This window comes from Equus przewalskii, chromosome 17 (genome assembly GCF_037783145.1).
Source record: "Equus przewalskii isolate Varuska chromosome 17, EquPr2, whole genome shotgun sequence".
NCBI lineage: Eukaryota > Metazoa > Chordata > Mammalia > Perissodactyla > Equidae > Equus > Equus przewalskii.
Window position 1 is genome coordinate 21,579,265 of NC_091847.1, and position 26,465 is coordinate 21,605,729.

The window sequence follows — 26,465 nt, forward strand, 5'->3', positions numbered from 1 at the left end:
TCTTTATTAAAACATAATAATATATTTAGAAAATATAAACAAATGGAAAAAGCTCATCACCCAGAGATTAGTAATATTTAGATGTATATCTTATCAGCATTATCATGGCAATGCCAAAGTGCAACTCGGTGCATCTATGTGCCAGTCTGTTTCTCTTTATGCACTTGTACCTGTATTAACTCTATATGCTATTTATATTTACAAAAGTAAGATCTTTTTAGGCATACTCTTTGTCTGATTTTTTTATATACTACATTTCTTAAATGTCATTAAGAAAATTTTTCATACACTCTCAATGGTTGTGTAGTTCTACATGTATATCACAAAACATACTATGTTTATACTTAATTATCTTTTTCCACAGTTGTATTACTTTTCCCAGGATGAGTTTCTAGGATAAATCTGACAAAGAATTTCTTTTCTCTCTCTCTCTTTTTCCACCTCAGCACAGTAGACAACCATGGTAGTTTTACCAGCCTGGGGCTAGCCAGGAAAACCAGCAGTTTTGCTGTCAGATCGAGTGGATTTGATTTGGGGCTCAGAGTGGGGAACCTGTGGCTTTGTCACCAAACTGTTTGAAAGAAAGGGGACCACCTGCATGCAGCTTTGTTAAGCAGGGAAAAAAACTTGAGAATAAAAAGCTAGACAGAAGTATCAGCAACCACGCAATATGGTGGAGACAGATGCTGCAGTTAAGTCCAGGCAAGCTATTAAGAAGAAGACAGCAAGCCATAGGAAAACAAGTCAGAATCAGAGTTGCTGTAGTATGTTAACTGGAAATGTCCAGCTTTCAGCCAGAAATTATGAGACATGCTAAGAAAGAGGAAACTGTAACAGGGGAAAAAAAAAGCAGAAGCCAGACATAAAGCTACATATTGCACAATTCTGTTTGCATTAAATTTCTAGACAAAGTATAACTATAGAGAGCAGATTAGTAGTTGCCCAAATTTGGAGGTGGAAAGGACCTTTTGGGATGATGGAAGTATTCTAAAACTACATTGTGTTGATAAAAGTTCACTAAAAATCATTGATCGGTACATTTAAAATGAATGAGTTTATGAGTTTTGTGATATGTAAATTATACCTTAATAAAGTTGTTAGATATGGAGGGGGCACCAACATGTTTAAAATGACGGTAGTCTATTAGTGATCTCAACTTACTGTGGGGTGGCTACCTGTTTGCTGTACTGTTTTCAAATAAAAGCAAATAACATTTGTGATTTGTAGAAGTAATTGACGATGATAACTGGAGGTACTTAAGAGCAGTATGTAATTTTTATGTAGACGTGAATAATTCTTTTGAAAGTGACAGTGTGTGGTGCTCTTAAATAGTGTATTCACTTTTCTTGGAGGCACTTTTACTTTCTTCCATCATTCATCACCTTTATTCTTGCTTGTGTAATTAAGGAACATCCATTCTTCACCTTTCTTTAATGCTGATTGTGACTTTTAGGTGCTCTTGATAGACTATTTCCAGTGTTACCCTTCTGACTTTACTGCCTGGTTACCTTGCTGATTCCCCAGTTCATTGTGTAATGCCACAGGTGCATCACATGATAGGAACTCCTGTATGTAAGGAACCTGCATAAGTATTTGAGTGAGTGTATTAGTATTGATGCCATAATTGAAAAGGAAAATTACATAAACAATCTAATCACAAAGGATTAATTTAAAAGTGTTCCATATGAAGTACTTCCTGATATTGCATACATCACTTTATTGAAATTGAGTCTCCCCAGCCCCCACAATTACTCTTCTGTCTCAGCCTTCCTCATCTGAGAACCTCGTATTACTATCCCCCCAGTTGCTCCGGTCCCACACTAGGACTTATCCTTGATTTCTCCTTCCTTTAATTTTAATCCATTACACATTCTGTTAATTTTAAATATTGTCTTCAATCGATAGGACCACTTTCCCCATCTCCACTGTCATGCCATATTAGTCTGTGACCCCTATCTCTTGCCAACTATTCTTAATATCTCCTAATTGTTTCCCTGCTTTGATTCTTCTCACCATTTTATTCCCTGAGAAGCTGACATTCTGATCTTACTACTATCTAAATTACACTGTTGTTCCCCTGCTTAAAATTCTTCAGTGACATCAACCACATTGGATTACTTTCTTTTCCTTAAATTCTCTCAATTTCTTTCCTGCCCTAGGGCCTTTGCACTGGCTATCCTTTCTTCTCTCTTACAGACACCTTCCCTTGACTTGTCTCTGCTGTTTTTTCTTATCTTTTAGTTCTCAGCTCTTCAGAGAAGCCTAAACTGATCACTCTATCTAAAGTAGCCTCCTGGATACCTACTTGAAGATTTTTCAGTTATTGCATAGCAACTACTCTATCCCATGTCTGTCTCTTTTTTTAGTTTCATTTACTACGATTTATCTTGCTTAGTTACTTATTTACCTGTCATTGTGTTTTTTTTTTCTGACGTGTTTCCTGATCTTGAAGATTATATTATAAATAGTAGCTACTTAATAAGTATTGATGGATGAATGAATTATAATTAATTTGGCAGATTCTTCTGCCAAATTTAGTTGTTCATTTGAACTAAATCTTAAATCATTTAAGTTGGCAGTTTGTTTGGTTTTTTCCCCCCATGAAATGGCTTCTGGTTTGAATCAGCTATTTCTTGATTCTAAGGATCAGATGAATTTATATAGTTCCAAAACTAAGTCCTGTGCCCATTGATTTTGTGCCTTAAGAATAATTTTACTTAACATTTTATTCACTTGACTTATTTTGTCACAGTGCTTTAAGAACTATTTTTTGACATGTCCATATAGTTTTAAAACATTATGGATTTGTTATACGTGTTCAGAGTTATAAAAATCAGAACTTCTTCATTATGATGGAGATTTTTGTCTTTGATTCATCTGTCTTTGACTAGAAAATAACTTGACTGAATTCGTCTCTCCACCAAATAGCTATGGAGGTGGTATACATATTTTACACATCTAGAAATGAATTTGTGCTTGTTTCAACATGAATGAAAACATGATGCACTGTAGAATCCTTGTGCTACAGGTCTTTTCCCCTTAGAACTCTAGTAATTATCCTGTTTTCCTCAGACATAGAGCAATGAGGAGAATGGGGCCATCTTGATTTTTGTTCCTTTAAAGGAACATGTATACTTGTAGCATTTTTTTTCTGATTTTGAATTCCACAGAAGTATATCTCAGTGATGGCTTATTTTGGTTGTTTCTAGTGCAGTTTTTAATGTCCTTCATTTGTACTTTCGAATTTTTTCATACCTTTTTTAGATCTTTTTGTTCTATGTATCTTTCAGGTGGCTTTCTTTAGTCATTGTTTTCTCATTTCACACTATGGTTTCATTGAGTATAGACACAAAGTAAATATTTTCTTCTGTATTTGAGATGAAGTCCTGCCCTTTTTTCTCCTAGTAGTTTCTTTTTATAAGATTCGTGTGGTTTTCTTCCCTTATTAATTATTCTTGAATGAAAAGAGGATTCTCGACTTAAGTCCCTATGTTGGAATGTAATCTTGAGACATCCACACCAACTTCCCTGCCAAGTGCACTACTTATGTAGCTCTTCTGGATTTTGCCTGTTTTCTTTTACAGACTTTACAAGTTGCAAAGCATCATCATCTAGTCACTAATGTTCTGCCTAGGTTATGATGAATTTATTATGAGACCAAATGGATGTAGTACAAGAACAGCTAACTGGGAGGAAATGTCATGATATGGTACAGATTATCTCGGAGGGAGGTCTCTGATAGGGACAAAGTCTTATCAGGAACCTGTTTGAGGTAGAGGTAGACTTCTGTGGAAATCTAGATAATTGTTCTTGTATAGTATTGCCTGTTAAGTCCCATTCTGTGTTTTAATTGGTCAAAACTTTAGAGTCTGACAGCTGAATAACTAATATTTATAGTTTCCAGGGCTATTCTATCTTTACAGCCCTTTTGATTTCCATGAATATGTCAATGAAAAGATGAAGGAAGGAAGGTGAATTAGATATTAATTGTTGCCAGTAACTTTCCATGTTATTTTGTGATTTTATGTTTATGATCTTACCATTTAGCTATATGTTATTTTTTGATTTGTGATATGTTGCAAAGTGTGCTTTTATAAAATAATGTCTTGTCTATAAGTATTGTTTAGATTTCAAATGTTATATGTCACAAAGACTTATGACTTCATTTCTTAAAAATTATTAAATAATGAAATCTTCATATTTCCTCATAATCTAATTTGGGAAAGTAATTGTTTTATGACTGTTTAAATACTTCTTCCCTCTTGATTCAGTCAGTTAAACTTTTTGATCAGTAAATGAAACTTCTCTTCTTTGTAGTAAAGTACTCAGCTGTGTAGGATATTGCATAAATCTTGGAAGACTGCGATAAAGTGGCAATGTCTCGAGAACCCACCCCACCTCTCCCTGGAGATATGTCCACTGGTCCTATAGCAGAAAGCTGGTGTTATACACAGGTACATGCTGTTAAAGTGCCTTACTTTTTGTCACTTACAGATTTTATAGTATTTTGAGAATTTTGTGAAGCACTTTGGCATAGTTATTAGAAGTGTTAGAAGAGTGGGTCATAGGATGTTTAACATGCGATAAATTAAAAGTTTAAAAGTCATCATTATAAAAGTGGTTTTCTGAATCTCTTAGGTTAAAGTAGTAAAATTTTCCTATATGTGGACCATTAATAACTTCAGTTTTTGTCGAGAGGAAATGGGTGAAGTGTTAAAAAGTTCAACATTCTCATCTAGCCCCAGTGACAAAATGAAATGGTAAGATTTTTGTTTGTTTTGAATTTTTTCTTTTGATGTTATCATCGGTTACTTTGTGGTTTTTGTTGTTGTTTCTAAATGGATATTAGTCTAATTTTCTATTAGATTTGTGCTAAGTTCCTAATAATATAGAATTCTAGAGAACCGTGGGGATATTGATGGGAGTGCTGTTCGTGATATTATTTAACAAATGATTTCACTGTTGCCTTTCTCTTCACTGTTTAAAGTATTATATTCCTCCATGTGAGCCTGTTGTTTTATTTTAGGTGCCTGAGGGTAAATCCAAAGGGATTAGATGATGAAAGTAAAGACTACTTGTCCTTATATTTGCTTTTAGTCAGCTGTCCAAAAAGTGAAGTTCGAGCAAAATTCAAATTTTCCCTTCTGAACGCTAAAAGGGAAGAAACAAAAGCAATGGGTAAGTGATTTGCAAACTGAGTGAAGGAGTCTCTGTGTGACTACATACTGTGACTTCTGCACTTTGACCCATAAAAACTTGGGATATTTTTTTCTACTATAACCTGCTTAACCTAAAATATTTAAATGGCCATTATTTAATTGTAAATGCTGGTGTAGAGTTTTGGTTGTTTTACTAAGTCTTAGACTTCATAAGACATGTAAAATTAGTTACAAATAATATTAAAATTTAAGTTTTTCACCTAATCTTTGTCTTAAAATGACATTCCCTTGTCACTTGGAAAAATGGTTGCTATTAGGGCAAAGTGCCTGGTTCAGTGCCTGGCATATATAATAGGTGTTCAGGAAATATTTCTCTTCTTCCTCGCCATTTTTGCCAGATAGTAAAATGTGAAGAACAAACTGAATGTCCTGATATTTTGTCACTAGAATTTTTTTGAGCAGTGGACTGAACACTGACTGAAGGGAAATCAGTTTTCCTTAGTCTCAGGACCTGTTAAATTCATTTTAGGCTTCACATGTCTAGCCAGCTAAAAACCGTGTAGCCTGGAGTTTCATAATAGAAGAATATTGTAGGAAATGCACAATGTGCATAGTAGGAAAATAATGTCATGAACTGCCACATTAAATTTTAAGTGAGTTCTAGAAGTGAATCACAGAACCAAGTAATGTCGTTACAATAAAAAAACCTCCTCCAAAACCACATTTTTAAATAATATCTTTTATTACTGAAGTAATACATAGTTTCACATGCATTTTCACGTGGTCTGACATTTAAGATAGTGCAGGGTCTTAGGCAGTTCAGGCTACTGTACCAAAGTACAACAGCCTGGGTGGCTTATAAACAAGACATTTATTTCTCATAGATCTGGAGACTGGGAAGTCCAAGATCAGAGTGGCAGCATGGTCATATTCTGCTGAAGGCCCTCTTCTGGGTTGTAGACTGCTGACTTCTCACTGTCTTCACATGGTGGAAAAGGCTAAGGAGCTTTGTGGGTTCTCTTTTATAAGAACACTAATCCCGTTTATGAGGCCTGAACTCATGACCTCTTCTAATCCCAATTACTGACCTTTAATACCATCACATTGTGGGGTAGGGTTTCAACATGAGAATTTTGAAGGGATACAAACATTCAGTCCATAACATGAAATATTTCAATTAGATTTATTATAGGTTTTCTCCTTCTAATTATTCTTTATATAACAGATAGTGAATACTTTCTATAAAGGATCTTGTTTATTTCATGGTATACAGTTGTTATATAGTATGTTAGGCATTTGAAACACTTGCTTCAGGCATTTATTAAATCTTTTATAAATTATACTAAAACTGTCTTTTGGACCTTATGGAGGTGGTTTTTAGGGGTGAAGGAATTATGTCTAAAAATTTGGGAATGATAAGGGACTTTATTTAGTTTTCGCCTATTAATGGATTTTTCTCTGGTTCAGTAAAATTTAAATCAGTGGGATGAATGTGCCAGGAAAGCTTAAAGGATGATACCCTGGGGATTTAGAGTATGCATCTTTAAAGGGAGAAGCAGGAATGAGAGGTATGTTTCTAACTGGGTTCTGCTATTAGATATGTAGTATGTATGCCAGTGTGTTTTGATTCTACGTCATTATTAAAGAGCCTAGATGTGTTAAAATCTCTTCCTTCTTCACGAGATTTGATCTGGCTTTTTCCTTGGAGATCCAGAAATCTGAAAGTGAGCTCATTGATGATGGCCAAAATTTGAGTAGCGCTGTGGAACAATCTGGTTTATGAACACACGTATCTGTAATTTTGATGGTGGATATGTATTAGCCAAGTCCTATTTTTGCACATTCATTTAACTATGTTATCATTAACAAAAATGTTTCTTGGATACTTGTTTTATTTAAACTTCTGTTCTGTTTTTCACTAGAAAGCCAAAGAGCATATCGATTTGTGCAAGGGAAGGACTGGGGTTTTAAAAAATTCATTCGGAGGGATTTTTTGCTTGATGAAGCTAATGGTCTTTTACCAGATGACAAGCTTACATTATTTTGTGAGGTGGGTACGTTCTTTATTTCAAGGAACAGCATGGTTATATTTGGTGATAAAGCAAAAATATAAACTAGAACAATATTGAGCATACTTTGAAAATTAAGTAATTTCTATAATTGCTGAGGTTTTATTTGTAAATGTTTTACCAGTGAAAGCTGACGAGATTGTCTTAGAAATCAGTATAGTGGCCCAGTCTGAAAAAATTCTGTCGTATTTCTACCTCTAAATTGTATGTGCAGTTATACTACCACATACTAAGTACTTCTTCCTCTTAGGAAGACTATGGATGTGTATATCTTTATATGAAAGTATGTAAATATCTTCTTCACTTTGAATAATTTTGACATAGCTGATCAGTAATTTTTGTCATACTCAGATTGAACATATTAAACATTATTAGTAGTTTATCAGTTTGAATCCATACTTGAATGGTAGTAAAAGTGCCTAAAAATGATTGGGAAGCTTTTTGTTCATTAAAGCAGTTGGGTTCCTTTAATCAGATAGATGTTAACGTTATAAACTATAGCATCTCAGTTTTTTAAGATATGCCCATGTCTGTTGACAAACTTATGAGGTGTATTTATATATATAAAATGTCAGATTTTAAAGTTTATCAGCATTGCCCCTGCCAATAATTTACACTTACGATTTGTCTTAATTTGAGATTTGGATTTGCTTCTATCATTGTTATCATGTCATAGTTTTATCTATACAAATTGTTCAGATTCATCTTTGGAGTGATTTCAAGGATTATAGAGTTTATAGAGAATATACATCAGCAACAGTTTTTTCAGAATGTTTAAAGTAGTTGGATAATTTTCATAGGAAAGCCAGTTGAAAAGGTTATGATCAAGTAAACTCAACATTAAATATATTTCAATGGGTTATTATAGATAGATGAGTATCTTAGAAGCATGACAGCTTCCTTAACTGCTACTAAATTAGCTTTAATCTCTTTATAGAAAATGTGTAAAATTTCTTGACGAGATTACAAGCTAATTGGATGACATTATGCTGTGTCAGAAGAATAATTGAAATATGGCCCCAGAGACTACCTAGTGCAAATATAGTGCATCTTATTTTCACTTAGATAAGTTAAATGAACTGTATGATGAATTTGTTACGAATACAGTTATTTGGTTGATAAAACACATAACGCAAGTGTCTTGAGCAGAGCTCACCATTAAATAATTTGGGGAGAAAAAATCCTAAAGCGTTTGTTGCCAATAGACAGATCTTCTAAGTAGTGTTCTAAATAAATATAGATTATGTTATTTAAAAATTTTAGCATCCTTAATGTAGACTCTTCCAGAATTTTAGCAGTTACCTTAAATTTCAGCATGTTAATTTTTTTAAATCACATCATCTTAGAATTTAAAGGACCTTCAAAGGCTATGTAATCCAGTTTTAAAAAAAACAAACCTACAGCTGAAAGTCTTTTTGTGAATAAACTTTTTAAGAAGATTTTTCTTTTAGAATTGAAATATTGTTTACAAATATTCTCCTAAGCATATTGCGCTGGAACCTAGACAACCAAGAAATTCAGAATGAAGGCTGAAATTAAGATCTTTTTTCAGTACATATTTTTGAAGTATACTTTCTGTCTACATGCTAGGTTATACACACTAGTGACCTCCTAAAAATAGAACCCACCATGACATACATTTTAAGTTGGCATGGATCAGATTCAGTTTTGGATACTGTAACATGTGCCTTTTTACTGATGTAGACATTTATACCCTGAGCACTGTTTTTAACATAGGCAGGCAGAAAATGCTTTGAACAAACATTCCTCATACCATCCACCGTTTCTTCCATACCTCTCATTGATGCCCTTCCTTCTACAGCATCTCCAGCACTGCTTGCAGAAGAGGAGGAAGCATTGCACTGCCCTACCTAAAGAACTGCCTCCTCCCCCTCCCCTGCAAGTGGTGCTGTAGACAGGTAAGGCAGTTTGCTGCTACCTTTTTGTGCAAGACATAACTTAATCTTGCAAGTTCCATATTATGAATCAAGTAGCTAGAGGTAGAGATTTCTAGCAGTGTAAATAGTTCTGCCCCTTCTCTCAAAGTAATGCAGAAGACAGGAATTGAGGAATAAGTAGGAAAAAAACCAGAAAATTGATTAGATTAATTCGTCTTCTGAAATCCAACAGATTTTAATAATCCGTCTATCGACCAATGCCATTCTATCATATACAGAAGAATATATATCTACAGATAGAATATAGATAGCAAGTTGTTCATGAAATTAAATTAATTTAGGAGGACGTACCTTTTTCCCCTTCCTCTTTTTCTGTTGCTAAGATACTTTTCTGTTTTAAAATACTTGTGATAATGGATGGAAGTTGGGTTTTATTCTCTAAAAAGCCCTTTCGTGGCAAAATGAAAAGTTAACAACCCTGCTTCTAGCACCCAAATTTTTAAAAAGGATACCTATCTATGAAAGTCAGAAAGTCTTAAGACCTGCTATTCTAGAAGATGATGTGAAATTGGACTATTAAAAGTTTCTCACTTTGGAGCCAGTGTGAAGGATGGTTAGATAGTTGATTAGAGTGGCAAAATTTTTAGTACTATGCACCTTTGTAAATTTCCTAGTTTTCAGAATTGAATGGAAACTTGAGATTTTTAAAAATTGAAACCAGTAGTCACCTAATTCCACACTAGAGGAGACCCAGATTTCCAGGGTAGTCATAGTTGACTAAAGCCTGCATGTGTACATCTTTAGCCTAAATTACATTCTCAGGGTTGAGCCAGAAGCAAATTTGAAAAAGAGCTGTCCACTGAGTTTGAGGTTTTGCTTTGCACCATTTGTGAAGTTTGAGTATTGTGCATTTGCACTTTTACTTTGAAAGAACAACAATTTAACCTCAGGAAAGAAACTCAGCCTTCTTTCTGGATTTTTTACTCTAGGTTCCATTCAGTAAACATGTTCATTACCTGTATTTGAATATGTACTAAAAACCGAAAATTTTATTGATTTCTTAGTTATAGATATCAAGAAAACAGTCATCAGAATTCATTGCATATCAATTGTTATATCATTAATTTCTGCTCTATAAATAGTCTCTTGAATACTTTTTGGAGTATGAAATGTTAATTATATCTTAGTTAAAATTTGTGGTTGCTATGATAATATTATGTATTGTATGTCAATAATACAAATTCTTCTGAATTATTACATATACGAAATACAAATATAACATCATCAATATATATGCCTGATGATAATGCCTTTGTTTTTTTGATCTTTTTATTTCTTCTGTCACCTGATTTTTGTCAGATTTTTGCATTATATTATTTTGAGTTAGGGTAATAGACAATACTTAGGATTTAGAAATCTTTTCCTAAATTAATAGCCTCACTTTTTTTTTATAACTTCACTGCATACTTTATGCAATTGAACTGATCCTGTTCCTGCTGCCTAGAAATTTCAAGAGCAATGCTTGATAGGAAAGAATAAATACATGTGATAAAAAACTGATCCCTACCTAAACCTGGAATATTAACACCAACATTTTTGGTTTATGTGTCATTAAATTATAATGGTGTAACAAGGCAATGAGGTAAGGATTAGTGAAGCTTTTTTTCTGTTTTGCAGTTATTAAAATTTTAGAGACAATTTGAATAATCAAAAGCTTAGAGGAAAACCTTTATTGGTGGATTTATTTATGTACACAATATCTTGGCTCCTATATTTAGAAAAACATCTCACCAGATTATTGTAATAAATCATTTCTGAACCGTAGTTACATTAAAGTAGTACTATTAATTTTTAAAAATATCCAAAGAAATAATTGTGTAGTACAAAGAATGCTAAAAAAAGGAATCTGGGCATGTAGCTCTAGTCTTCTGATAGTAGCAGTGTGATTGAGGACACTTTGGTCACTTTGTCTTGATGTCATTTTGAAATCTTTTTATGAAATAAGGTAATTGGAGTAGGTGATTTCTATGACACACACGATTCCAAAAGATTAATAATGCAAGTTGGAAAAACAAAGTGATTAATAAAAATGTCCTCAGAAAATAAGGTTTTTCTTTAGAAATGTCCATTCACATGCTACATGTTTATACATCTGGGTGAATGAGGACTTCAGAGAGTTCATATTCTCCAAGTGTTTATGTTGGAGTATTATTACTTTGTGTTAGCATGTTAGTAGTTCAGTCCAATTCTATCCATTTCTAATTTACATTTTCTACATAGTTTACTGTATTTATACTTGTTCTTAATTTATACCTACTTTTATTTAATTAGAACCTTATGACATATGTTTTTAACTGAATGTAGTTATCTATTGCTGCACAACAAATGACCATAAAACTTAGCAGCTTAAAACAGTAGATAACTAATATAGCATTTTTGTAAAAGATCGTTTATTCTGAAACATTTGCTTTACTAGTTGAGGTAGTATTTTCTTCAACTTATTAAATTTAATGTGAAATTCATGTTAATATTAGAATACCTTAAAAGTGTTGTGCAAGACTTTTAGTCAATAGTGTATTTTTTATTCAGTATGTAGTCATCTTTAATGAGATAATTTAATTCGTATTATATTGGAATCTATAAAAACAATTTTGTAATCATACCAACTTTTATTTATTGATTATTTCATAGGCAAATAAAAAGTCTGCAAATCAAACTAAATTCTATTTGTATTATTCTTACTGTTGATTTTTTATAAAAGATTTCCATGAACTTTAATAACTACAGTTGCTTTTATGAGAATTCTTGTACTTTAAAATTTAAATCAATATAACTAGATATTTAAATCAGTTTTACTAGAGTTGAAACATGTAGGAACAACACTTAAAATATTTCCCAAATTGTCTATCATAGACTGTAGTTTTATAACCTTTTTTAATACTGTAAAAAGTTACTATGAGGGTAGCGCTGTGTTTATTGTGTGTATAATAAACTTTAAATGTTGATAGGTCTGTAGTATGAGAAAATGAAAATTAAAGAAGTTTCTTCCTCCACCTCACAAAAATGTCTTCTCCTTTTGCTTTTGACATCATATTAAGACTTTCTCTTGTTGAGAAATAGTTTTTGTAGTTACTTTAATAAACAAGCATTCCAACCAGTCGATAAGCCATTTATTTACATAAAATGTCACCTCAAAATGATCTACTTTGTTTCGAATTTTTTCTATATTCTCTCCTTTAAATTGTATGCTTAAATTCAATTTCCCGGTGTTAGCAGTTTTGATCAGGAGTATATTGAATTATCCAAAAGATTTTATTGATAAGAAATTTAAGTATAGACTTAGTAAGTAATTGTTATTAATTTGTAAAAGTGTTCTTTTTTGCTATCCCTTTTTTATTAGGTGAGTGTGGTCCAAGATTCAGTAAATATATCAGGACATACTAATACAAATACTTTGAAGGTGCCTGAATGTCGACTAGCAGAAGATTTAGGTAATCTCTGGGAAAACACAAGATTTACAGATTGCAGTTTTTTTGTGAGAGGACAAGAATTTAAAGCTCATAAATCTGTACTTGCAGGTACTTTCTACTTTTGGTAATATAGTACATTTCTTTCATATATTTGTGCATTAAATAATGATGCTTAATCTTGTTACAGCTCGATCCCCAGTTTTTAATGCAATGTTTGAACATGAAATGGAAGAAAGCAAAAAGGTAAACATGGTTTAAAGGCTAATATTTAATTTGTACAAATACAGAATACTGGAATGTGTATTTCAAAAATAATGGTGCAGGTTCTCTTTGTTAATACTGTGATTTCAGAAAGAAGTAGAAGACGGTGGGGAGGGAGGCATGTATTCTATAATAGAACAATAGATGTAGCCTAATGTGGATGAATGTTCCAAATAACAGCTATTTTTATGCTCATCTGGCGGCAAAAGAAATGGGTAGTTGTTATCCAAAAGGGTGGTTTTCCAAAAGGACTGTTGTGGTCCATAGCTATTTGAGAGTTCTCTGATTAAGATGTATATTCTTCCTTTCTAGACTTTATGAGTTGATTTTGGAATTTGTTTTCTAGAACAAAAATAATGCCTACATTCTACTACTAAAATAAGAGGATATTTATTAGATTTAACAAAAACGGTATAAATTACATCGGTATTCTTATACATTAACTGTAATCAAAACATTACCTATTTGGTTATCCCAGATGTTTCTCTTTGACCTGTCATCTTGATATGTCAGATTAAAGATCAGAGGTTGATTCTTTGCTGGTTGCATTACATGTGAGCCTTAGTGCTCCAACTGGACAACTCCAGAGTTTATTTATGTGGCTCAGCTTTATTCTTTCTGCAGAACTAGAGGCTGCCACAGAGTAGCTGCTTTCTTTCCATTGAATGTTTGTCTGGACAGGTCCTATATTTAACCTTCTGATTACTTCCAAGTAAGGAGACATCAGTGATGTCAAATGTTATTGTCAGCAGAATCAGAAATGTTTGGTATTGTTTAGTGTTAGATATTTAGCTTCATTGATCCCAGGAGAGAAATCAAATACAAAGATAGAAGAGTGAAAAGGAGCTAGTCCTCTTTGGACTTGAGTATGTCTCAAACAAAGAGACAAGGTGCCAATAGATAATATTATGTGCCATTTTTGCAAAAGAGAGAGTTCTGAGTTAGTGGGCTCTGAAGTTATCTCAAATACCTGGCTCTACTTTTGCTTAAAGCTGGGAATAGAACCGTTGGTTATAGGATCTTAGGCATACTATGACCTAGGAATTCAGCAAAGAAAAAGTGAATAGCAATCTTCCTCTAAGATCGAGGTCAGAAACTGAACACAGATATATTTTGTTTGCCTTACAGTTTTTTGTTTTTGTTTTACTGTTTTTTAATTGTGAATTTGGGGTTTATATTTCTACATGATAGTGCTTGACTGGGTGTACTTCTCCTCTTAGACCTGCTTGCTTAGTTTAATGAAGATTTATTTAGCTCAATTTTAAAATAGAGTGCAATGTATATTTGAGTCAAAGCGTACTTGAGTGCAGATTTGGAGCTTTTAAATTACTGTCGAAGTTTTGCTTTGGTTCGTGTGTGTGGGTATTCTTTAAGTATAACTTTTCTGTGTTGTTTTTAATATCAGAATCGAGTGGAAATAAATGATGTAGACCCTGAGGTTTTTAAAGAAATGATGAGATTCATTTACACAGGGAAAGCACCAAACCTTGACAAAATGGCTGACAACTTGTTGGCAGCTGCAGACAAAGTAAGTAATTAGGTCTTAAAGAGCTGAAAAATGTCCTCAAGTTTGAGGTGTCTAGAAGGCTATCATCAAATGAAAACCCCAAATAACTTCAATATTGAATTAATTATACTATTTGTAGATGGCTCTTGAGAGTATTATGATATAGCATACAGTGGGATAATATGGAAATGAGATTTTTTTAAATCAATAGGACAAAAATACCTTGAGCCATATATGGAAGAAAGTGAATGTTTCATGGGAGATTAAACTGTAAAAAGAAAACCTAGTAGTTTTGAGGGTATCTTTATTCTGTTTTATAAGAACACACACACAATAGCATATATAATTTATTGAAATTTTCAGATATTCTTAGTCTTAAGATACAGTGCATAACCTTTGTTTGAAAAAGGAGAAAATATTGGGTATTTTGTCTAATTTAATTTTCTCTTCATGAATTTATTTTTTAATATAGCATAGGAAGAGAAAAAACTATTGATTTTATAGTACTTTTATAATGATGATTTCTTGAAGATAGAGAAACAGTGCAAAAATACGAGAAAATTTCAAAGCCAGTAGTTCTCAATCCTGAAAGTACATTGAGTGCTTTCTCCAAAAGTACTGGTGTCCATGCCACTTCCATCCATGTATATGTATGCATGTGTGTGCATATGCATATATATATATATATATATATATATATAGTGATATTATACCTGGGGGGCAAGTGTATATGGATCGAATCTGTTATTTCTTACAACTACACATAAATCTGTAACTATCTCGATAAAAATTTAAATTAAAATAAAAAATATTAAATGTATAAGCATAAATCTGACAAAAGATGTTCATACCTGTATACTTAAAATTACAATACATTGCTAAGTGAAATTCAGGTAGAGCTAAATAAATGGAGAGAGCAATCTTGTTTATGGATTGGAAGCCTCAATACTGTTAAAATTTCACTTCTCCTTAATTTATTAATAGAACCAACATGTCCCTAGCAGGGGTTTTGTTTTGTTTTTTTAAAAATTGAAAAGCTGATTTAAAAATTTATATGCAAGTGCAAGAACCTAGAATAGTCAAAAAGCTTTGAAAAAGAAGATCAAAGTAGAGGACTAAGACTTCCTGATAACAAGACTTTTATTTGTAAAGCCTCAGTATTTAAGACAATGTTATACTGGTGACAAGATAGACAAATAACTCATTGCATTAGAATAGAGTACAGAAACAGACTGTCAGACATATGGATATCTAACTTTTGATAAACTTCAAAGACGATCCAGTGGAGAAAGGATAGTCTTTTCAACAAATGATGCTGGAACAATTGGATACCTGTATGCCTAAGAAAATGAACTTTGATTAGATTTGTTTGAAAGAATGAATTTTGTATATGAACTTAACACCATATACAAAAAGTAATGCAAAATGGATTATAAACTTAAAAATGTAAAACTTTTAAAAGAGAACATAGGAGAAAGTCTTCACAATCTTGTGTTAGGCAAAAATTTCTTAGCTGTGATACCAAAAACATAATACATAGAGGAAGAAAATTGATAAATTGAACTTCAATGAAATTTAAAACTTTTCTTCAAAAGACACAACACACTTAGGAGAATAAAAAGACTAATCACAGACTAGGAGAAAATACTTGCACAGCATATATCTGATGAACAACTTTTATCCAGAATATATCTGGTAAAGGACTTTTGTATTCACAGTATGTAAAGAACTCTCAAAATTCAATTATAAGAAAACAGTTATTTCTAAAAATAGAGAAAATATTTGAACAGATGCTTCCTGAAACAATGTCAATATGTCAAAAGATTCTCAACATCCTTAGCCATTAGGGAAATGTAAATTAACACTATCATCAGCTATTTCTATACGTGTATTATGATAGCTGAAATTACAAAGATGATACTAAGTAAGCAGCACCTCTGATATGCCTTCTACTGCTGTAGTTTGCATTTTCTGGAGTATTCTATAAATGGAATCATACAATTTGTACTCATTTTTGTCTGGCTTCTTCCATCAGTATCTTTATTTTGAGATTCATGCATGTTGTTGCCTGTGTATCAGTAGTTCAATGCTTTTTTATTGCTGAGTAGTATTCCATTGTATATAGATATACCACAATTTGTTTATCCTTCATCTGTTGATGAACATTTGTGTGTTTCCAGTTTTTAGCTGTTATAAATAAAGCTTCTATTAACATTGATATGAAAGTCATTGTATGGGCATATGCTTTGTTTTCTCTTGGGTAAAAAGCTAAAAGTAGAACTCATTGGATCATATGGCAGGTGTAAAACTTTTTAAGAAACTGCAAAATGGTCTTTCAAAGTCATTTGCACCCGTCAGCAGTATATGAAAGTCCTAATTCTTCCACCTCCTTGACCATGCTTGACATGTGTGTCAATTATACTTCAGTAAAGCTGCTAAAAGTGTTATATACACTAATAACTGTAAGAACTTTTTGTGGTTATGAATGTGATTTGTTTTGCTTTATAATTCGCTCTTCAAGATTGACTAGTGGCTACATGCAGTGTACTGGCTGGTACACTCTGGTGTTTAAAATAGTAGAGAAGAGAAATACTCATTAAGGATGTTGAGTAATAAGGGTTGTTTTTTTTTTTAAGAATAAAACCCTCCTTTTTTTTTTTTTTTTTTTAAAAGATTGGCACTTGAGCTAACATCAGTTGCCAATCTTCTCTTTTTTTCCTCTCTCTCTTCTCCTCCCTAAAGTCTCCCCATTACATAGTTGTAGGTCCCTCTGGTTGCGCTGTGTGGGACACCACCTCAGCATGGCCTGATGAGCGGTGCCATGTCCACACGCAGAATCCGAACCGGCAAAGCCCTGGGCCACCGAAGTGGAGTGCGTGAACTTAACCACTCGGCCACAGGGCCAGCCCCTAAAACCCTACTTGTAAAATACACGGTATTTTGCATTTAGACAAATTGAAATTTCCTAAAGAAAAATCAGTCTTTCTTTTGAGTACATTCATTCATATTTCCTTGTATTAGGTTAAAATAATTTAAAGACTTAAGTACCCTCAGTTCAAAGTGAAATGTGCTTTATTTTCTAAGTTAAAATATCATGTATTTAAAACTTAGTATTTTGGGTAAATGTTTAATGGTTATGTTTTCCTTTTGGATAGTATGCACTGGAACGGCTGAAGGTCATGTGTGAAGAAGCTTTGTGTAGTAACCTCTCAGTAGAAAATGTTGCTGATACCCTTGTCCTTGCAGATTTGCACAGTGCAGAACAGTTGAAAGCACAAGCCATAGACTTTATTAATAGGTAAGCTGTGCTTGTATTTCAGTGGGCATGACACCTTCAACATTTTTTCACTGGACTTTTTCTTAAGTGTGTTTAAATCTTCAATGCAGGTGCAGTGTACTTCGACAGCTTGGGTGTAAAGATGGGAAAAACTGGAACAGCAAGTAAGATGACATCAGTTTCTGACTTAAAGTTGATCTGCATATATGAAATTAAGTATTTGCATAGCCTTTTGTTCATCTATAATAAGTATGAATCCAGATATTAGTTATATGAAGCAAACTGCCAGTTATTATTAAAATAATAATAATTTGACTACTGCTTAGTGGATTCTTGAGGCTATGCTCCCTTGTAGATCAGCTTCTAGTGTGAACTGGGATGGACACTAATATCTTAAGCACACATGCTCACGTAGTATATAGCTGAGTCCCGGTATTTCAGTGGCTACTAGACATCCTTTCCCTGCCCCTTCAGAAAGCATTTCTAAAAATGTGGGAAATATTCCTTTTATCCTATGAGGAATGTACCCTCAAGATTTGCTTAAAAGTTTTTACATTTGAATCTAATCCACTGCTTCTTAGGTTAGCTAGGTACCTTGCGTCAAATGCTGTATTATGCTAGCTGGCTAATATTCCAAAAATGGTAGCAATTTGATCTTTCCTTTCCCTGGTATAATTATAAGCGGTGGGATAGTTGTTACATCTTTCTAAGCTTGGACCTTCTGAATGTGAGCTATTAAAACTTATTATTCCCCTTTTTCCCCTTTTGTTCTTAGAGTGATTTTCTACTCTTTGTAATTATTCAAAATCAAAAAGGGTAAAGAGTCGATAGGTTGAAGAATTTCCATCTGCTTTTGATTAGTTTTTGCCTGTAAACCCTTAAATTCCATTTTCACAAATTGTCAAAAGTTGATCCAAAAAAGTGAAAAAAGACAGTGTTAGAGACAATAAAATCAATGTTTATTGACTTATTTCCAATTACTTTGATGTGTTTTGATATCTATGAAGTTGGTTAACCGAGTTCATATCAGTTTGTGAATTCTGTTTTCTGAAAGTAAAACTTAGTGACTACTTTTACATTATTGGTTCTATATATTTGTCAGTCTGTGATAATACATTGTGATATGTGATCCTAGAAAAAGTCAATTTGAATTTAAAATGTAAGGTATTAGCAGCAAATGACAATTTGTGATCCTTTATACTTAGCCACTCTCAAGCTCTAGTTTTATTCTGTTAAAATATTCTACATTGTATAACTTTTTCAATATCAGAAAATATCAGCTTATTTTATATTCCTTGGAGAAGCTATTATATGCACATACCTTCAGTGGGTATTTGTTGATTTAAATAAATGAAAATTCAGATATATTAAGAGGTATCTATGTGAATCTAAACAACTAGTTGAAATTATAAACATAATGACACATGGTAATTTGATATCAGGCAAATAAAAAAACCTGTTTTGTTATTAGCTGCTATTTACTTCAACAAACTTTTATCTAGGATTTGTTGTATCTCAGGCACCATACTAGGGTGCTGCATATAAAAATAATTACGAGAAAGCATCTTTGTTCTTGAGAAATTTATGTAACAAAGGAAGTAAATATGTGACCTTATCATTTCATTGTAACATGGTAAGTAATGTAACAAAAGAGGGCAATTGACAAAAGGCTGGAGGTTCAGGAATGGCTTCCTGGAGATGACTGAACTGAGTCTTAAAACATGAATAAGAATTAGCAGAACTAAGAAGGAAATAACAGGCATTGCAGACAGAAAGGATAGCTTGAATCAAAGTATAGAAACATGGAGCGGTAGTTGATCATTCACTTGACAGATATTTATATTTATTATTCAGTAAGTACCCAAGGCACTGTGCTCAGTACAAAAATATAGTGGCGAACATGACAGATGTTTTCCGTGCCTTCGTGGAGTTTATGGTTTAGCAGGAGATAAGTAGGAATTAAACAAGTAATTGAAATAAAGTATGATGATAGGGAATGTATAGCATATCTATCTGAGCATGTAGCAAAGGAACCTAACCTAGGGGTCAGAGGAAGCCTTTTCAAGGAATTGTTGTATAAATAAAGACCCAAAGTATTAGTGGGAGTTACCCTGGTGAAGAAGAGGGAAGAGATGAGAAAGTTTGTCCCAGGAAAAGGGAATCATGTGTGCAAAGTTTTGGTGATAAGAAAGAACAATATAGAGTAAGAGAGAGAGGTTATGAGAAGAAGCTGGAGAAAGCAGGCAGAGATCAGATCCTGGAAGGCCATGTAAAGCACATTAGGGCTTTTAGACATTATGTGAAGAGTAATGGGCATCCAGTAAAAGGTTTTAACCTAGGGTAGGGCCTGATCAGGTTTGCGTTTTTAGCAGTCTGCAGGCAGTGTAGAGAATGGATGTGGGGAGGTTGAGGTGGTGGTGGTAGTTGAGGAGCAAGGTTAAATATAGGTAGACCAGTTGGAAAGTTGTTAGAGTAGTTCAAGTAAGGAATGAAGGGTAAAATTAGACTTGATTGGTGACAGTGGGAGTAGAGAGAAATGAAAGTATATAATATTTTGAAGGGACAATGATAATATTTGGATATTATTTGGATAGTGGATTGGGTACCAGGGGAAGAAGACAGGAGTCCAGGAAGGGTAACTAGATTTGTTGTTTGAGCAATTAGGTATTTACTGTAATTGTTCAGTGAGAGCGTGTTGTCCATTGGGTTCAATAAGCAGTTCAGTACCAGTATACAAAATGCCAGAGCATAGAAGTGGGAGGTGCAAAGCTACAGAGAGGAAGTAGGAAACCTTGTTTCTCTTTCTAAAGAACTTGGATGCTGGCAGTAGGGAACAATAGAAGAGGACATGATGTAGTCATGTTTATGTTCCTAAGGTAGCATGGAGGCTGGTTTGGGAGGAGCAAGATAGGAGACTAGAAGACAAATTAGGAGAATGTCTTTGGGAATTAAAATAGGACTGATGATTAATTGGAAAGGAAAGGACAGGATGTCTAGGGTGACTCCCAGGTTTCTGACTTGAATCACTGGATGATAGCGGAAGCATTAGCTCATTGGAAATGAACGAGGAAGAACCTGGGGCTTGGAGAGAGACATGTTGAGTTCTTATCTGACAATCCTGCAGTTATGGGTCTTGAGGCACATCCAAATGGTCATGCACTGCATAAGAACGTTTCAGTCAATGATAGACTGCATATATGACAGTGGTCCCATAAGATTAATACCGTAGCCTAGGTGTGTAGTAGGGCTATACTATACAATCTAGATTTGTGTAAGTACAGTGATATTCGCACAACAAAATCACTTAGTGACACGTTTCTCAGAACATATCCCCATCGTTAGTCAATGCATGACTGTAAAGAGAACAAGTGGTGGGGAACGAATCTTGTGGGGAGGCCTAGGATTTTGCAAATCAGTAGTTATCATCATTGAGTATGATACTTAAAATTGTGAAGGGTAGATGAGATAGGATAAATAATGAATGTTAAGGGAGAAGAGTAGAAGGCAAAAGTTGCAACTCTAGAGAAAACCTGCACATTTAAGAGCCGGGGAAAAGAGCTCTTGAAAGAGCCAGGACAGAAATGGTAACAGTGGGAGTGGGGCTATGGAGACAAGTGCCGCATACTTCAGGAGAGTAGAAATTCCGGAAAAATATAATAGTTTCACTTGCAACAGAAAATACCAGTAAGCTAACGATAATATTTTAATGAATTCAAATGGTTTGAATACATAGAGAGGCAGACAGTGTTCAAAACATTTTGAAATCTGTAAATTAAAAAAAAATTGACAGTGCAGCAATGCGTCTTGAAAAGTTCTCTTTAATAAACATTTCTTAATTTTATTTTTCAGCCAAGCAACGGACATAATGGAAACCTCGGGCTGGAAGTCCATGATTCAGTCTCACCCCCATTTAGTAGCAGAAGCCTTCCGAGCGCTAGCCTCTGCACAGTGTCCACAGTTTGGCCTTCCACGCAAACGGCTAAAACAGTCCTGAAATCTTCCATGAACTGTAGAAAAGTGGAATTGACTTTTTCTCCTCCAGGGCCAGAAGGATTCTAATACACAAACCATAAGCAAGAGTTGTTTCTGTTGTTTTGTCCACAGAACAGAAGCTGAAAAAGCGTATTGCTTGCATTTCAGGTGGATAATTTATGGTTTATTCTTCAGCTTTAAATTAGACTGATTATACTCTAATTCACTTCAAGGCCTTAAATTATCTTCAATGACTTCTCTTGTTCATATGATAGTTTAATTTTTTTATTGTGCCTTGTCATTTTGACCAAGGCTATGCAGGATTGCACTAGCTCCATAATGCAGTAATGTTGATAACTGAAGATATTAAGTTTCAAAAGGATCTTCCATTAGTTTGAGAAAAGCAAAATGAATTTTATAGGGTTTGTCCTATGCTATCTCAAAGTTTTAAAACTAGGTTCTCTTTAAAAGCACTTGTATTGGAGATTATTGGTAATATCTCCAATCTAAGTTCTGTAAATACAGGAGAACCCGCTTACCTTCAAGGTAAGTTATGGCAATACACTGCTTCAATTCTAATTTATTGTTCATTTCAGGGGGCAAATATGCAATGAATTGGCCCAAAATTTTAGTAAAATTTGTAATGTTTGTCTATATGTTAACTGTCCAACAAACTAAGAGAAGCATAACAAACCTTTGCTTGTGTTTCTTTGTGGGTGTATCCAAGTTTACAATGATTGAGAACTGATTGAGGTTAAGGTTTCAATAAGAAGAAAGCATGTTTTGTGCTGAATTATTTTTTTTTTTTTAATTTATAGTGACTTACATTTATATGAAGAATTCTGTACATGTTAAAAGTAAGGATGACCAAATGTAAATTTAATGAGTGGGCCAATTAAGATATATATGCACTTTTAATGTGTAACTTTTGTATGCTCAGTGGTACATATATTTTTTTGCTTTTGAGGGAATTAATAAGGTATAATTAATTGTGTCTTAACTTTTGAAAATTTCTAAGGATGGATGGAGGCAACTGGGATGTTTGTGATAATAGATAAGAAAGATATCCTTGATTATAGTTAAATTGGTTTGAATTTCAGATATTCATTACTGAATTTGCTCCTGTTTTATCACACTTTGGAGAGGTCACCTGAACAGTAAACAAATCTTGAACAGCATCCTCTCCTTCTAAAAACAATGAACTGATATTATTTGCAGACTAAAGGAGAGAACCCTTAGAATATGTCAGGCCACACTCTAGCCATTTTTTCCCCCTAGCTTTCTCCTTTCTGTTTCAGTTACTGTACTAACATTGTGGATGATATTGAAATTCTGCATAATGTGAACAGGATAAACTATTTATAAACTGCTTTTCATGGGCCAGTTCTTTATTATAAATGAATTTTTGCTTTAAACACATACACATGTTCAGTGTTTGATAGTTCTGTTCACAATGGAGGTCTGTTCTGGTGCGTTATCCCAGAGAAGTAGGAGAAATCAGTGGCAAGTTGCTGTGCCTGATTTCCTGTCACAGTGACAACTTGCTTCTTAGGCAAGACCTATATTTGACCACAAGAAAAAAAAATATGTCACTGGAAAAAAAAAATAAATAAACCTATGTATTTACCTATATAACTTTAATCTCCAAATTAAAATTTGTATATAGTTTTTGAATTTAGGACAAAAGGAAAAAATTAAGCCTGAGATTTTAACATAGAGTTTATTTTTGTTATTTCTTTGTTAGGTTCTCAGTGAAGCAGTCCTAATATCAAGCATAATTCATATTTACTTTGAACAAACACTGTCAAATAAGCCTTTGTTATCCGCAACAAAGTGGAGTTTGAAAAGATCCTATTTTCCGGTATCTTCATTTCTTTCTGTGTAGTTTGAGTCTTTGTTGTATTAACTTAAATTTGAAATTGGAAGAATCTTTTGGGATAGAAGAAAGATTCTTACATGTTAGTGGACTCCGTCCTATATAAAAGTACTCTAGGGATCAGAAACTCACTTCCTTAATTTCACCATAAGATTGAGTTTATTAAATTTACAGTGTACAATTTAAAAAAATACATACACACATAGGTGTACACTTTAAGATTTTAATTTAAGATTTTGTCAGGGTCTTAGAAGAAAACAAAAATTCCTTACTCAGGCTATAAAATTTTGTTGTCATACTTCAAAAATAAAAAAATACTGGTGTATCCATTTATATTAAATGCACACAGGCACATTGTGAATTAATTCACTGCTTGAACCTACATTTCTATCCATAGTGACTTCAGAAATAACACCATATAATGAACATTTCAGCTTGCCCTTACTTACTTAATTTCACTGTTTATTGCAAATCTTAAGGGTTTTATTATAAAGATTTTTTCTTTAGTTTGGTAGCACATTTTTATACCAAAAACGTCAAACACTGTGCTGTAAGAATATCCACATTTGTAGAAATGTTCGCTTTTCAGATAATATGCCTACCATTATACTAACAGAATTGTATGGTAGTTTTATTTTTTTTTATTTATTATCTGTGTTTTTGGTATTGTTGGTTCTTGAGGCAATGATAAAAATCTGCTAATGTATTCTGATATGAGTGCTCTAATAGCTTTTCTTTTTTAAACTACACACGTTGTTTTCAGTAGGCACAATTCTGTCCAGAGCAGTCTTGCCTTTTGAACTGTCAGCCTGCTCCTGTTTCCCTTTTTGTCAGTTAAACAAAGCTTTTCCTTAGAAAAGTAGTGACTGGTTTTAAATGTTACATATTGTAAAAGTAAACATTGGAGAACTGTTCTTTAGATTGAGATACAGAAACACTATATTTGTGCCTTTTTCGTTTCTTAATTTTAACGTGTATTGGTATTTGGAGCACAAATATGAAGGTGCCATAATATTATGGCTTGCCATTGTTACCTCTTTGAGTACTCATGTGTCATTGTCTTGAAATAGTAATTGGAGAACCTTGCATGTATTATTACGTAGTCATTTGAGCGTGTGTGTGTATGTGTGTGTGTGCGCGCATGCGGGTGTGTGTACACGTACTTATATTCGCTTGGACTTTGTGGTATGTTCAAAAGAGTGAATTTCTGAAAATAGGACTCAAGTTCAGGTTAGTTGAAATATTTCATTTAAATGTGCTTTATTTTGGGGGACAATTGATTGACAGAGGAAGTTATTATTCTCAAAAATGTGACCAGTTTACTGCATGATGAAATGTGAAAATAGTGCCTTTTTAGGACATCGATTTTAAAATTGTTTTAAAATATTAGCAAAAATCTCTTAAAAAGTTGTCATGAGCATTATTGGCTTATTTTTAAACTAGACCTAACTTAGAGCTTAAATTCCCAAAAGTTTAATTACTAACTTTATTTACCCGTTTAAGTTTTATGCAGAAATTTAAAACCTAAGCAGAATTCTTTATAAAAATGTGCATCATAGATACTACCCAGTGTTAGTAAAATAGAACACTAGGGACTTCATAAGTTGTTTTGTTAAAATCCGACTCAAAAAGCTTTTCTCATAGCCAAGTATACTTGAAGAGGTGACCTATTCCGAGTTGGACATTCAAGCTCTTTGATGGATAAAATAAAAATATTCAATGTATTCTTGCAAAATAAGGCGGGTGGGTGGGTTTTAGTGTTTTCAGATTGTAAAGACAGCACTTTCAGCACACATAAGAGTATTTTGCAAACCTCTTTTATACAGATTATGAGCTCTACTTTATTTAAGTGTTCATGGAATGATGTAAATTTTAGGTCCAGTTGAACAAATACTGAGTGCCTACCATATGCAAGACTTTCTCCTCACTAGAAATGAAATCACCACACCGTGTCTTCTGTTTGCAGTATGTGGATTTTATGTTTGAAAAGGAATTCTTATATTTAAATCTTTTTATGTTGTTAGAGTTTATCATTGTATACTGTAACCCAGTTAATTTTGCCTTCAGTTTTTTAGAATAAAGATATAACTTAAGTGAGTCCCGTTTTTGAAAATAAAATTCTGCTAAAATTATTTAAAAATTAGTTCTGGGGGAAATTGATTTTCAAGATTCAGATGTATAAAAACATATATTGACCTTTTCAGCCTCATTTTTAATCAGCTGATGTTAATGATGAGATACATACTTTTTGTATCTTGTTGCTGAAAATATTTTTTGCATTTCAGCACGTTGAGTTAAAATAAAGTTGTTACTACTTATTCAGAATTAATTGGTTTATTTTGTGTTTATTTGAAAATATGAACTCTTCTTTTTCAGATTACTGTGATGCTTTGCAAAGAGCCATGTATTGATATGGTAACTTTTAAAATTATGCAGAGTAGCTGTCTTTTCTACATAGGGAAGCTAATATTTTTTGGAGCCTACTAAAGACTTATTCCTTAACTGTGAGATGTTACATATATATTTACTTTAATATATGTGTACCGTCAATATTGAATGACTTATGCTAATGTCATGTAACTTTGCTGTAGCACTTAGAGATTACCTTTAGCTAGTCCTCCTACTACTTCTTAATTTCAACTAACAGCTTAGTCATTTGCTGCTGTCAGAAAGAGCAGATTTGGGGCAGTGCATTTCTGGACCAACTTAGTAACATAATTAGTGCTTAAAAATTATGGCCAGAGTAGCAGTAGAAATGCAAAGTGAAAAACTTTCCTGTCCCCCACACATGTACACACACAGATTTCCCCTTAGAAGAATAAAAGAAGGGTTAAAAAACAGAGCATTGTTTATGCAATTATAGTAAAATAGGTCAAGTGGTCCTATTCTAAACTTTTAAGTGAACTATATATAACCCTTTCTGTAGCAGCCAGAGCCCTTAATACTTTATTTTAGGACATTGGGGTGTTGTTTCCT

At 33.3% G+C, this 26,465-nt stretch overlaps 1 protein-coding gene across 9 annotated transcripts in view; it reads left to right on the plus strand.

Annotated features, from left to right (window-relative positions):
* Positions 1-25,814, plus strand: part of SPOPL (speckle type BTB/POZ protein like) — a 79,075-nt gene extending 53,261 nt beyond the window's left edge. For 7 of the 9 annotated variants that reach the window (XM_070581255.1, XM_070581253.1, XM_070581252.1 and 4 more), the window contains 10 exons: positions 4,318-4,454; positions 4,639-4,760; positions 5,027-5,178; positions 7,082-7,209; positions 12,527-12,704; positions 12,784-12,839; positions 14,263-14,385; positions 17,520-17,662; positions 17,752-17,805; positions 21,491-25,814. In XM_070581255.1, coding sequence (XP_070437356.1) covers positions 4,377-4,454; positions 4,639-4,760; positions 5,027-5,178; positions 7,082-7,209; positions 12,527-12,704; positions 12,784-12,839; positions 14,263-14,385; positions 17,520-17,662; positions 17,752-17,805; positions 21,491-21,635 — 1,179 coding nt within the window. In that variant the 5' untranslated portion in view covers positions 4,318-4,376 and the 3' untranslated portion in view covers positions 21,636-25,814. The remainder of the gene's footprint in view (positions 1-4,317; positions 4,455-4,638; positions 4,761-5,026; positions 5,179-7,081; positions 7,210-12,526; positions 12,705-12,783; positions 12,840-14,262; positions 14,386-17,519; positions 17,663-17,751; positions 17,806-21,490) is intronic. The other 2 variants (XM_070581258.1, XM_070581260.1) reach the window with 1 other exon arrangement.
* The last annotated feature ends 651 nt before the right edge of the window (positions 25,815-26,465 follow it).